General features: G+C 37.0%; 1 protein-coding gene across 1 annotated transcript in view; it reads left to right on the top strand.

Annotated features, from left to right (window-relative positions):
* Positions 1–12,899, top strand: part of LOC124796225 (putative odorant receptor 71a) — a 72,966-nt gene extending 60,067 nt beyond the window's left edge. The window contains exon 6 of the mRNA XM_047260317.1: positions 12,876–12,899. Coding sequence (XP_047116273.1) covers positions 12,876–12,899 — 24 coding nt within the window. The remainder of the gene's footprint in view (positions 1–12,875) is intronic.
* Positions 12,900–13,840: the final 941 nt, after the last annotated feature.

The raw sequence follows: 13,840 nt of genomic DNA, 5'->3' as shown, positions 1-13,840 counted from the left end.
GTAAGACTGGCTGTGTCTCATATTTCATTGTTTATACAGGTATATCAGCAGAAACTGGGTTCCACAATTTGGGGAAAAGCAGTGACCTAGTGGCTACATTTATAATGATGCGCTACACTGGTCACTAACACGTCATAAAATGTCGATATCAGAGTTTCATATGTCGCTGTTAAAGGAACTTACGGAAACATATGCATCAGAGCGCAGAAAATCTGGTAGGAGAAGGTGTTCTGATGATAATACTGTAAGGTTTGTGTAAAGGCATTTTCCAAACATTATAACAAGTGAGCATTCTAAAAAAAGTACGCTAATGCATAGATGCATTGCATTCTGGGAACAGAAAGTGTGAAGAGAAAGCAGGTACGAATGTAAAACTTGCAGAATACCAGTGTGTGTCGTACCCTGTTTTGAAAATTACCACACAAAACGAATTACTAATCGCAGCACAGAACAAATACAACAATGCTATCAGAAAAAACTTCGAAACCGGAAAAATATAAAAAGTAAAAAAATAAAAATAAAAATATATTTTTAAGTTTGTCAGTGCCGGTCCAAAGCATGTATCAGAAAGAAAGATGGAAAATATATTCATAAAATGTAAAAGGAACTCCTAGGTTTACAGTTCATGAGTTTGAATCTTCTCTATAAGTGAATTTACTATGATGAAAAAAGGGCAGAGACTTCACAGCTTTCAAATGATGGAAAAACTGTTGGGTATTTATGTGCAAGGATTAAAAGTATAGCACAAGAAAAAAGATATTTGGCGGCCAATCAATCACTTCCGGCGATTCGAAATATAACAGCACTAATTACCATATACAAAGGATGGCTGCATCCGTGCCTGGATGTAACACGTTACACAGTGTACCTGCTACAGGTAAGCACCCAGCTTTTGTATTCTGAGAAACACGTAGTAGGCCATGTCAAATTATCAGGTACGTCACAAAACAAAATTAACGAAGTGAAGTAAAATTGTTCTTACCATTACTCACAGTAAATTCCGATGTTGTAGTGCGATATGAAAAGTGATCTGTATGTCGTTTTCTCCTATAAAAGACGTTTTGAACAACAAAAACAACCTACAGTAATCTGTAATCTACTTTGTAATGTACTTTCGGTACCACTATCTGATCCCTCCAACCCTGTTCCACTCGTGAACAGTGCGTGGGAAGAATGATTGTTAGTAAGCCTCTGTATTAATTTCTCGGATTTTCTCCTCGTGGTCACTACGTTAGACGTATGTGTGGGGAAGTAATATGTCGTCCGACTCCTCCTGAAAAGTGCTGTCCCAAAATGTCAATACTAAATTTCTCCGTGATGCACAACGCCTCTCTTGTAACGTCTGCCAATGGAGATTGTTTGGCTTCTCCCTAACGCTCTCTCGCCACCTAAACGATCCCATGACGAAATGCGCCGCTCTTCTTTGGATCTTGTCTACCTCATCAGTCCTACCTGATAGGGATCCCAGATAGACGAACAATACCCAAGAAACGGGCAAACAAGCGCATTATAAGCCACTTCTTTCGTGGATGAGTTACATTTCCTTATGACTCCTCCGATGAATCTGAGTCTGGTGTCTGCTTTTCCCACTACTCCATTTAAGGTCGCTCTGGACAGTTACGGCTAGATATTTTACGGCAAACGCTGTCTCCAGCTGTTTTTCATCAACAGTGTAGCTGTACAGCAGTGGATTTCTTTTCCTATGTATGTGCAATATGTTACATTTATTTACGTTCAGGGTCAACTGCCAGAGCCTCTACCACTCATCAACTCTGCAGGTCGTTCCCGGATTTTCTCCTCGTGGTCACTACGTAAGACGTATGTGGGGGGAAGTAATATGTCGTCCGACTTCTCCTGAAAAGTGCTGTCCCAGAATGTCAATAGTAAATCTCTCCGTGATGCACAACGCCTCTCTTGTAACGTCTGTCAGTGGAGATTGTTTGGCTTCTCCATAACGCTCTCTCACTATCTTCTGGCGTTGCTACTTTGGCATAGACAACTGCATCATCTGTGAATAGTCTTACAGAGCATCCGACGCTTTCTACTAGATCATATATATATATATATATATATATATATATATATATATATATATATATATTGTAAACAGCAACGCTCCCGTTACACTTCCCTATGGTACTCTGGATATTACTTTTACGTCTGTCGATTTAGTTCCGTTAAGAGCGACGCGTTGAGTCCTGCCTGCACGCAGGTCTGCTCTGACAGTAAGCTCGTATTTTTTTTTCATTAAAGGGTAATGCGGGACGGTGTCAAACGCCGCACTGAATTCAAGGAACACGGCATCAGCCAGAGCGCTGTTCTCCACTGCGCTGTGGATGTCATGGAGGAACAGAGCGAACTGATTTTCGCAGGATCTCCGTTTGCGGAATCCGCGTTGATTTTTGTAGAGGAGATGTTCATTTTCCAAAAACGTCATAATTCTTTAACATAAAACATGTTCCATAATTCTATAACAGATTAACGTCAACGATATAGGTCTGTAATTGTGTGGATCTGTCTTACGGCCTTTCTTAAAAACGAGAACGACCTGTGCTTTTTCCATTCGTTAGGTACCTTTCGTTACTCAAGCGATCTACGATAAATTACTGCTAGAAGGGGAGCAAGTTCTTTCGCCTAACCTTTATAGAATCTTATAGGCATCTCATGTGTTCCTAAGCGATTGTAGCTGCTTTTCAATTCCGCAATCGGTTGTCTCAATATCTGTCATTTCGACGTTCGCACGACGATTCAAAGGAGGGACAGTGTTGATCTTTCGCGGTGAAACAACTTCGGAAGACCGAATTCAGTATTTCGACCTTCTCTCTGTTGCGTTTCCGTGTCGGTGTGGCTGCTGAGAGAATGAATAGATGATTTTGACCTACTTACTGATTTTACGTATGACCAAAATCTCTTAGGGCTTTTACTTAGATCAGTCGACAACGTCTTACTTTCAAAATCATTGAACGCTTCTCTCATTGCTCTCCTTGCCTTCATTTTTGCTTCGTTCAGTTTTTGTTTGCCAGCTAGGCTTTTACTTCTCTTGAGTCTGAGATGAAGTGCTCTTTGATCATCATTTATCTTTTTTTTGTTTTGAAGTGCTCTTTGTTTACGTAGCGCTTTTGTGACCGGCCTATTAACCATGGTGGCTCTTTCCCATCCCTTAACACCTTACTCGGAACATACTCATCTAGGGCCTATTGAACGATGCCTTTGAATTTTTTCCATTTGTTCTCCACATCTTCGTCCCCATTATCCAATAATTGATGCTGACTGCTGACATATTCTAAAATTTGTATCCTGTCACACGCGCTGAGCAGGGGCTTATTCCCATAATGTTGTAAATGGCAATTGCTTCAGCGCCATCTCTGAACGAAGCTATGAACTGCTTAGTGAACAGCTCTGGTAGAATGTATAAGCGAGACGGAGCAAACAGGAGAATCCAGCACACAGATTTATCTCATTTCCTCTGAGCACTGTCGCACTAGTTGAGTATTATCTTATCTAAAGGCCACACACAGCTGATTACAAACAATCTCTAAATACCCAGAGCTGTCAACAGCCTCAGACGGCTTACACAGGCAAGACCTATGTTGTTTGTATGGATGAGTGGGGAACAATTATCTGTGTCTTGCAAATACTAATCGATGATGAAAATTCAAAATGCTAACATAATCTACATAACAAGAGCTATCTGAAATAACATACTCTAATTGATATACAATTTTTTTTTCAGTTTTTATGCCCTCTATCTGTCTGAAAATAATTCAAAAGGAAATGCAAACATGAAGTTAACACTTCTATAACGTTTCTAATTTTTTTTACACTTATATAGTTAAAAATTTTAGTAAGTATTCTGTGATGTGCATCATACATTAAGTTTTTGTTAACATACATTGTTATATACACTTAAGTATCTGAAGGCACTTTTCATTTAAAGTTGCACAAAGTTTCAAAGACGTTTTCTATGAAGTTACAATACTCTTTTTATGAGTCACATTAATCACTTAGATCAGATAAGTTGAAATTAAATTATATGGAGTTAAGTCAGTGCCTGATTTCAGTAGTGTAACTCGTTTAAAATCGAAAAATGCATTGTGTACTTTGAGAAAGTAATTTGGAAGTTTAATATTCCAGAAATCCTGTGGGAAATTTCGTTTTTCCATTTTTTATCTACACTATACATTAATGTTGTCAATTAATGAAGAGTTAAGTAACAGATTATTTCTACAATTTGACTGAAATGTAACAAATATGAAATATGGCATGTCAAATTCTACAGAGTTATAATAATTTGTGATATCAAGTACAAAATTTTTCTTACCACTCAATACTGCAACTTCTACAATTGTAGTTCATAAAAATATATCTGAATTTTTGGAGTTTTTTCTAATATTTTCTCAATGTTTTAACTTGTAATCTGATTAATATTTAACAATTGGTTCATATATTTCCATCAATTCTATTACAATGTTTTCTTCCTTAGGGAGTGTGTCTTTAATTTCAACTTCAGTATCATTGCAATCGGGTCATCTACGAACTGCATCTCCAGAACTAAAAGATCTTGTGAAAATTACTGATAAATCTCTTTCCCACATAATTTCTTTATAATCTTTAAAAAATCCACTAAGTACCGCAAGTGGATAAAGTACCTTGTTTGTCTTACTCCTTATTTTTCCATTATTAAGAATATGTCCTTCCAAGCTTATTTTATAAGTAACAGATGAAGTCAAATAAAACATAGCTGTTGATGAAATAAAAGAATGTTTGTTTCTAGATAAAATATTATTTCTTTTCTTTATAGTCACAAAACCAAACAGTTCTGCCACAGAAGTATCGATCAATTTTTATTAGATTTTCCATCATTTGTTGATTAATCTGATTTTGATCCATCATGATTATCTATCAAATTTTTAAGTTCATGCATTGGATGAAGCCATTTATCATCAGCGTTTATTACAATCTCCGTAGTCTTATTGGGTGCTTGTAAATAATTTTTTGTTTTCTCATTCACAAGGAATTAGTAAAGCTGATAGCTCTCGATTTTGCTAAAAAATTAAAAATTAAACACTTTCGTGGAGTATATGATTGCTGAATTACCTAATGAGTCAAAAGAATCTGAATCTGAAATAGTAAATTTAGATACAGCTAATCATTCTGGTTCTCACTGGATTTGTTATTATAAGAATGAAAATAAAAAAATTGTTTTTAATTCATTTGCAGTAATATACCTAAGCAACTAAGTAACTATTTGGGATAAATTCATCTATACTACAATATTGAGAGAATAAAATTTAGAAAACCTAAATAAAATATAGAAAACCTGAAAAGTGAACCATAAAAAAAGTTGATCCAAATACAGAAAGTTTAATTAAACAATTTCATAAGAAATCATGTAACATTTGTAAAGCAACTAAAGGATATATTGATTTTGAAGATAGAAGAATAGTAGTTGTAAAAGATCATGTAAATGGCTATGATGCAGTTAAAAAAAGTACTTAGAAAGCGAGATAAACAATCTTGATACGAAACCTAAATATACGAATTTTCTAACATAGGTCAGAAATTATGTCACTACTTACTGAAAAATTAAACAACTTAATAAAAATGATGTAACTAATTATCTTACAAAAAAGTAAATAGAAAACTTTCCAGAGATATATCAGAAAAACAGATTTAGCATTATATTTAAATGAGTTAAGTAATCTTAAACATAAAGTATGTGATAAGCAAGTAACTGAGTTTAATTTTATGACTGGAAGCGAACAAAAAATGTGCACTTTCAGTTATAGGTTTATTTTTTAAAAAAATGTTTTTATTTGTAGAAATATAAATAAAGAATTATTGTTTAATGATTTTGATATCACAGTAGGTGTTTATGATAATCTTTATCAAATAAATCCTATTGATCAGTCAATAATAGTAAATAAATCAATTTTTCTTACTATAATTTTAAAATATTCTGTTACAACTGTTCCACTTGATGTAAAGTTAACTATATCTGATGAAGTAATTAAAATCTTACTAAAGTTTTCATCTATATATATATAAAGAGAATCACATTTACTGTTTGAAGAGTAAAAAATTTACTAAAACACAATATCCTCAGAGAGTAACAACTAAAAATGGATGACAAAGAATTGAAGGTCAGTGTACAGTATGTAAAACTAAAAAGAGTAAATTCATTAAAAAATTTTGTTGGTGAAGGTGGCAATATTCGTGAAGAAATTTTCTATTTATGAATTTCTAGTTAAAAAACATTAAAATAATCAAAAGGCTAGTTTATGTGTTCAATCGTTAATTTGACACAATCAAGTAATGGTGTGTAATGTAAAAAAAATTCCTTGTTCTTCTTATCTCTAAAATCATCAAGTAATTAATGGATTAGTTTTTCTGCTTTATTTACATCATATACTTTATCATTATGACATGTATAAAATGTATCTTGTTCATTGTGTCCATTTCTAATGGACATATTGTCTGCTTTTCCTGCTTTAAAATTATTGAATGCAGATATAACCATTTTTAGTTTTTGTTGAACTTTATCAATAAAATTTTCATATTCATATTGAATGGTGCCAGCTTATTATTTTTACTTTTTCAATTCTACTTTTTCTTCTTCTTTGATTTTTAATAGGTTTTGAAAACCTACAACAATTCTTTTTGCTTGTTCTGATCTATAGTTAATGTAAATGAATAATATATTTTTCTAATGTAATATAATATTTTCTTATTTGTTTACTGCTTTTATTTTTCATTATCATAATCGATTCTTTGAAATCGTTAACTGTTAATAAAATCCATTTCTTTTGAACAAGATTATGACATCTTAATGTTTTCATTTCATTGTGAATATATTCTTACCATAAAGCTAGTTGATTGTTATATATTTCTCTGAAAGAAATATTATTTAGCTTAAGAAGTTCGAGATAATAACATTTACTTTTCCTTAAAATTGTTGGATCCAAATTATTTGGAGTCGAGATGTCATACATAGAATATCATTTGTAATTAATACATTTTTATTTTCAAATGAAGGAAACCAAATGTCCTTAAACAGAGAACCTAAAATAGTTGACAATTGTTTTGGTTAATATGTTCAGATCTATTCATTGTAGATGTTTCTGAATTAGATGTGGTTGGAATTTCTGCCATTTATTAAAAATAATTTTTATTGAATTTTTTATTTTTGTATGTTTCTCTGTGACTGCTTCTGGCATTCTGCTAGAGTCTCACCAAGGATGTCATTATGGGACTCCAGCGGTCTTTCTGTGAGGCAAAACTGATGGCTTGCTGAACCTCTCTCCCCATCACCTTGCTTCTTGGAAACAGTAATTACTGCATCATTGTGATAGATTAGTCATTCTGCAGACACCTCAATGTGACACTCCCACTAACATTAAGTTATTGCCTTAGCATGACAAGGCTGCTGTCCTACTGCAAGTGTCTCGTTGAGAATGTTGCTGCTGGAAAGTAGCACTGGTCTCAACAAAGAGCCACATTTGGGGTTCCAATAATCTGTCTCTGAGCCACAGTTGCTTACTTCCTGTCACTCTCATGCCATCCCATTGTTACTGGGACACTAAAGTTGCTGTGCCTTTGCTTTGCTGTTGGCATTCTGCAGACTCCTCCGAAGTGTCCAGCAGTCTCTCTGCGAGACAAAACCGAGAGGTTACCGTCATTCTTTCACCACCACCTTGGTTCTGAGGCACAGTAATTGCTTCGCCACTGCAATATAACACTCATTCTACAGACGATTCAATATGCCACTCCCTCTAACGTTATGCTGTTGCCTCTCCAAGACATGGCTGTTGGCCTACTACAGGAGTAAGTACGAGACTCTTTGAATGTCTCTGAAAGTGTTTTTCTATGCTAATGCTGCTGGCAATATGGAAGGATGTCACCATCGAACCCCTTCCGGGTCTACAATAATTTGTCTCTGAGGCAAAGCGTCTATCTTACTGTAACACTCTCTTCAACACATCACTGCAGGGACATAGAAACTGCCTTGTCATTGCACCACTGTAGCCATTCTGCACCATTCTGCACGCACCTCACCATGACACAAATGCTGCCCATTAGAAATGCCTCTCCATCCGACAGGTGCTGCCCTAATGCATATGTCTCTTTATGGAGTCGATCTTCTAGTGTATATCCATGACACTGCCGTTGCCATGCACCTATGGTCACACCATGGAACCTCTTCTGGGTGTCCAGTAGCCTGTAACCGAAGTACAGCTGCTGGTTTAGTGTCACCCTCGCACCTACAGATTGACGCTTGGACACAGAAACTTTTTCGCCATTGCATAATACTGTCTTTCTGCAGACGCCTCACCACGACTCTAATTCAGCCCTCAGGTGCGTCTACATCACAAGGCTGCTGGGCTGTTGAAAGGGCCTCTATCACATTGCTGGAGTCATTCTGCATGTGTATTTCTATTGTACTGCTGTTTTCATTAGGCTAGCATCACACCATGGAACATCTACTATGTGTCCAGTACTCTTTCTGCGACGCTACGCATACTCGTGGTGTTATGGTAGCGTTCTCGCTTCCCGCACACGGGGTTCCGGGTTCGATTCCCGGGGGGGTCAGCGATTTAGCCCTGCCTCGAGATGACTGGGTGTTGTGTCGTCTTTACCATCATCATTCATCCCCATTACGGTCGGAGGAAGGCAATGGCAAACCACCTCCGCTAATACATTGCCTAGTCGGCGGTGCGGGTCTCCCGCATTGCTCCCCTACGCTCCTCGGAGTGTGGGACCTCATCATCATCATCATCGCTCTTTCTGCGACACAAAGCTGACGGCTTTCTGTAATTCTCTCCCTATCGCAATGCTCCTGGTACACAAAATCGCTTCACTGTTGCAGTACAATAGGCGTTCTGCAGACACCTTAATATTCAAATATTTTTGTTTGCTGATGACACTAGCGTGGTAGTAAAGGAAGTTGTGTGCAGCATTGGCTCTGTTTCAAATAGTGCAGTTCATGACATGAGTTCATGGCTTGTAGAAAATGAACTAAAGCTAAATCACAGTAAGACTCAGTTTTTACAGTTTCTAACACACAATTAAACAAAACCTGACGTTTTAATTTAATAGAATGGGCATATTATTAATGAAACTGAACAGTTCAAATTTCTAGGTGTCCATATAGTAAACTATCATGGAAACCCACGTTTAGGATCTTGTTCAAAGTCTTAATGCTGCCTTTTTTACTGTTTGTGACCGGTATCTGAAGTAAGTGACATGAATATTAGTCTACTTTGCTTATTTTCATCGGCTTACATTCTGTAGTGTCATATTTTGGGGTTACTCTTTGCATTCTCAAAGGATATTTTTGGCTCAGAAACGGGCAGTTCAGGCAGTAAGTAGTGTACTTTCGAACCACTTGTTGACTCCTTTTCACTAATCTCTTTGTCCTGACATTGGAATTTCAATATATACATTCTTTACTGTTGTTTCTTGTTAACAATATCATCTTATTCCCAAGGCTTACCAGCTTTCACTCACAAAAATTGAAAAATCTTACCAGTAATCCATGTGCTTTCAAATCGAAACTGATGAGTTTCCTCATACGTTTCTGCTTCTATTCTGTTGAGGAGTTCCTTTAAAAATTAAGCTGATTCCTATGTTATATTGTTGATTGCGGTTACTTAAACTTATAGCTTGGCATTTTTGGATTCATAAACATTTTATTTTATCTGTTATTACTTTTATGCTGTAATTTCATAATCTAACATGTTTCATGACTTTGGAAATCATCATCATCATCAGTTATCTGCTATATTAGCAGGTCCTTTGCCTCTCCATTTCCTGCGATCCATTGCTTCCTTCTTAAGGCTGCTGTATGTTGTACCGTCCATCATGTCATCCAGTATCTGGAATCTCTTCCTTCCCTGCTTCCTTTTCCTTTCTACATAACCTTCTAAAACTGTTTTTATCAGTCAGTCATTCTTTCTTAATATATGCCCAATCCAATTTCTTTTTCTTCTCTTCAATCCAACTTATTCTTTCCATCTTCCGCCATGTCCAGATCTCAAAAGCCTCCAGCCTTTCTCTGTCTTTCTTCCTCAAAGTCCATGTTTCAGCGCCATATAGAAGGACACTCCATACAAGACATTTTATGAGTCTCTTTCTGAGTTCTCTGTCCAGACCGCTGCAGAAGATTCTCCTTTTCTTATAAAACGCCTCTTTTGCCATTGCTATCCTTGTTTTAATTTCTGTGGTGCACTTCCAGTCGGTGTCTATCCTGGTTCCAAGATACTTCATATTTTCCAAGTACAGGTTGAAAAGAGTAGGTGATAAACAGCATCCTTGTCTTATTCCTTTCCCTAGTCTGGTCCAGTTTGTACTTTCTCCTCTCACTTTAACTGAAACTTTTTGATTATGGTATAATGAGTTTATAAATCTTCTGGTTTTCCAGTCCACTCTCTTTTCCCTCATAATAGTCGCCAGCTTGTCCCAAACCACATTGTCAAATGCCTTTTCTAAATCGTGAAGCACATATGTAGGTCGCTTCCTTTTTCAATAAACCTTTCTCCCAAGATTCATAGGAGCCCTATTGCATCTCTGGTGCCCGTATTCCGTCTAAAGCCAAACTGCTCCTCGCCGAGATTACCCTCTATTACTTTTTCAAGTCTTTTATTAATTATTCTTAACATCACTTTGGCTGCATGTGAAATGAGGCTGATTGTCCTGTGCTCGCTGCATTTCTTGCTTCCTTGTTTTTTCGGTAATGGAATCATTACTGTTGTCAAAAAGTCCTCAGGCCATTCACCACTGTCATATATTTTATTACATAACCTCAATATTTCTCTTATTCCATTGTGGTTCAAGCATTTTAGTATTTCTCCCGGTATTGTATCTGTACCTACTGCTTTGCCATTTTTAATGCAGCAATGGCAGACTTTACTTCTTCCATTATGATGGTCGGTCCTTTCTCTTCATCACTTACACTGTTGTGTGACTCAAGTTCCAGAGTTTCTGGTTTGTTATTTGTGTCATATAGCTCTTTTATATATTCTTCCCATCTCTGGAGGACATCGTCACGATCTTTGTACACTACCTCTTCGTCTTTACTCAAAATTTCCATAGTAGCACTTCCTGCTCTGTTTTGTTCCCATGTCATAGTCTTTACTCTGTTGTATAGTAAGTCGTATCTTCCCTTCCTGTCCAGTTCTTCAATTTCATCACATTCCTCTTTTAGCCATTTTTTCCTAGCCTGCTCTGTTTCTCTTTGCAGTTCGTTATTTAACCTTCGGTATATCTTTCTTGCATCTTCAGTGTTCTTGTTTTTCAATTTTCTTCTCTCCTCCAGCTTGGAAATCATTTCTTGTGTGACCCATGGTTTTTTTGACCTTTTCCCTTTTACATATCCTATCTTTTGCTGTCCTGCTTTAATGATTCCTTCTTTCAGCATATTCCAGTTCTCGTTGGCATTATCAGGTGCTTCTTTGTCTCGTAATGTGTTTGGAAAGTCCCGAGACAGCATTTCTGTAATTTGTTCTTTGTTGGACCTTATCTTCTCTAAATCCCACTTCTTCACCATTGTCACCTTTTTCAGTTTTTTCATTCTTATTTCTATTTCTGCCATAAGTAAGTTGTGGTCCACTATTAATATCTGCACCTGGTAATGTGTGCACCTTCTTGATTCCATTCTTGTATCTTTCTTCTACCAGTATAAAATCGATTTGGTTTCTGTATTTATCCCCTGGTGATTTCCAAGTGTAGAGCCACCTCTTATGGTTCTTGAACCATGTGTTTGCCGCTATCAGCTGCCTTTCCATGCAGAAGTCAATTAGTCATTCACCTCTGTCATTTCTCTTTCCAAGACCATGACTGCCTATGTTTCCCTCTTTCCCTTCTCCCACAATGACGTTCCAGTCTCCCATTACTATTTTGCAGCAATTTTTATTTTCGTCCATTATTCTCTCTATTAGATTGTACGTTTCCTCTACAATTCGGTCATCATGTTCTGAAGTTGGCATATACACCTGGACAATCAGTAAATCTTTTTGTGCTCCTCTCAGCCTTACACCAATAACCTGGTCATTTGCATAGTGTACATATTCCACACATTTAGCCAATTCCTTTGTCATAATCATTCCTACTCCATTAATTCCTTTTACTTCTCCTTCTGAGTAGGAGAATACATATTCATCTGACTGCAACTCTCCATGTCCATTCCATCTTACCTCAGCAACTCCTACTAGGTCCATATGATTCTTTTCCATCTCTCTTTTAAGGTTTTCTAGTTTTGCTGCTTGCAGCAGAGTTCTGACATTCCAGGTACCAATTCTCATTTTGATTTTTTGCCTCCTTTCAAGTTGTCCCCCCCAGAGATCCGAACGGGGGACTATTTTACCTCCGGACACTGATTTAACATGAGAGGAAGCCATTTTTTGTGCATAAAATGGAGACTGCATTATGCAGGGAAGATAATCTGCGGTGGTATTCCGTTGTCTTCCGCAGTTCTGGATACAGACGACTTTTGCAGCCGCCCGCTCCGGGTCAGACGCTGCATGAGAAGTATCGATTGGAAAATGAAAGACCCCTAGCCCTCGAAACCTAATAGTGTCAGGGTCAGAAAAGAACAAGAGCTGGCCGAGGGTGGCCAGATAGGAAAGATAAAAGTGAGGAGCCTGGTATAAATAAGTGGAAGCAATGCCAGGACTCAGCTCGGGGCCCTGTGGTCGCCAGCCTCGTATCACTAGGTGACTTCCTGAATTTGGTCCTACAGAACTACATGTGTAAATAAATAAAAATAAATGACACTCAGTTATGTCTCTCCATAATATGGCTGCTGACCTTCTGCATGTTTGTCATCAACATTCGATTCTATATAATTGCTTTTGTAAATTTTTTCCTTCTGCTTTCAGTGGAAGAAAATGATGGATGTTTAGATATTGCAGTTGCACTTGATGGAAGTTGACAGAAAAGAGGACATACTTCTCTGAAAGGAACAGTGACTTCCACGAGTGTAGACACCAGTAGTGTTAGATGTGGAGATAATGTCTAAGTATTGCAAATATTGTAGAGTTGATGAACATAAATAACGCAACTGTGTGCCTAATTTTTGAGGAACAAGTAGTTGTATGGGAGTTCACGGAGTACAACAAATATTTCATCGCTCCATTGAAACATGAGGCATACAGTACACCAAATATTTGGGTGATGGTGACAGTAAGACATACAACAATGTGATGAACTCTAAGCCATATGGAGATACCATTATTAGCAAAATAGAATGTGTAGGCCATGTTTAAAAACAATTGGGAACAATGCTGAGAAAACTAACTGTTGATATGAGAGGGAAAAAAAATTGGAAGATGGAAAATTGTTGACCAGACAGGGTCAGTTAACTAAAACTGAAATAGAAAACTTGCAGGTATACTATGGGCAGGCAATTAGGAGAAATAAAGAAAATCTGGAGGCAATAAAGAGAGATGTTTGGGCCATATTCTTCCATAAGTCCTCTACTGATGATAAGCCATATTCTTGGTGCAAATACAATAGGGCTCAGGCAACTGGAGAATCTTATTCTCGCCAGAATTCTCTTCCTGCTGCTGTTATTACAGCAGTTAAACCTATTTTCAGAGACTTGGCTCGTCCTGACCTTCTAAGGAAATGTCTGCATGAGCAGACACTGAACCCAAATGAATGTTTCAGAAGCATAATTTGGAACCATCTTCCTAAAACTGTATTTGTAAGCATGGAGACAAGGAAACTAGGATTTCATGATGCTATTATCACATTCAATTGTGGTAATATTGGAAAGTGTTGAGTACTGAAAAAGCTGGTAATTAATCCTGGTGAAAATATGTTCACTGGGCTGCAACATTGC

The sequence above is a fragment of the Schistocerca piceifrons genome, chromosome 4, assembly GCF_021461385.2.
Source record: "Schistocerca piceifrons isolate TAMUIC-IGC-003096 chromosome 4, iqSchPice1.1, whole genome shotgun sequence".
NCBI classification, from domain to species: Eukaryota; Metazoa; Arthropoda; class Insecta; order Orthoptera; family Acrididae; genus Schistocerca; species Schistocerca piceifrons.
This window is presented reverse-complemented; position numbering and strand designations above follow the sequence as displayed.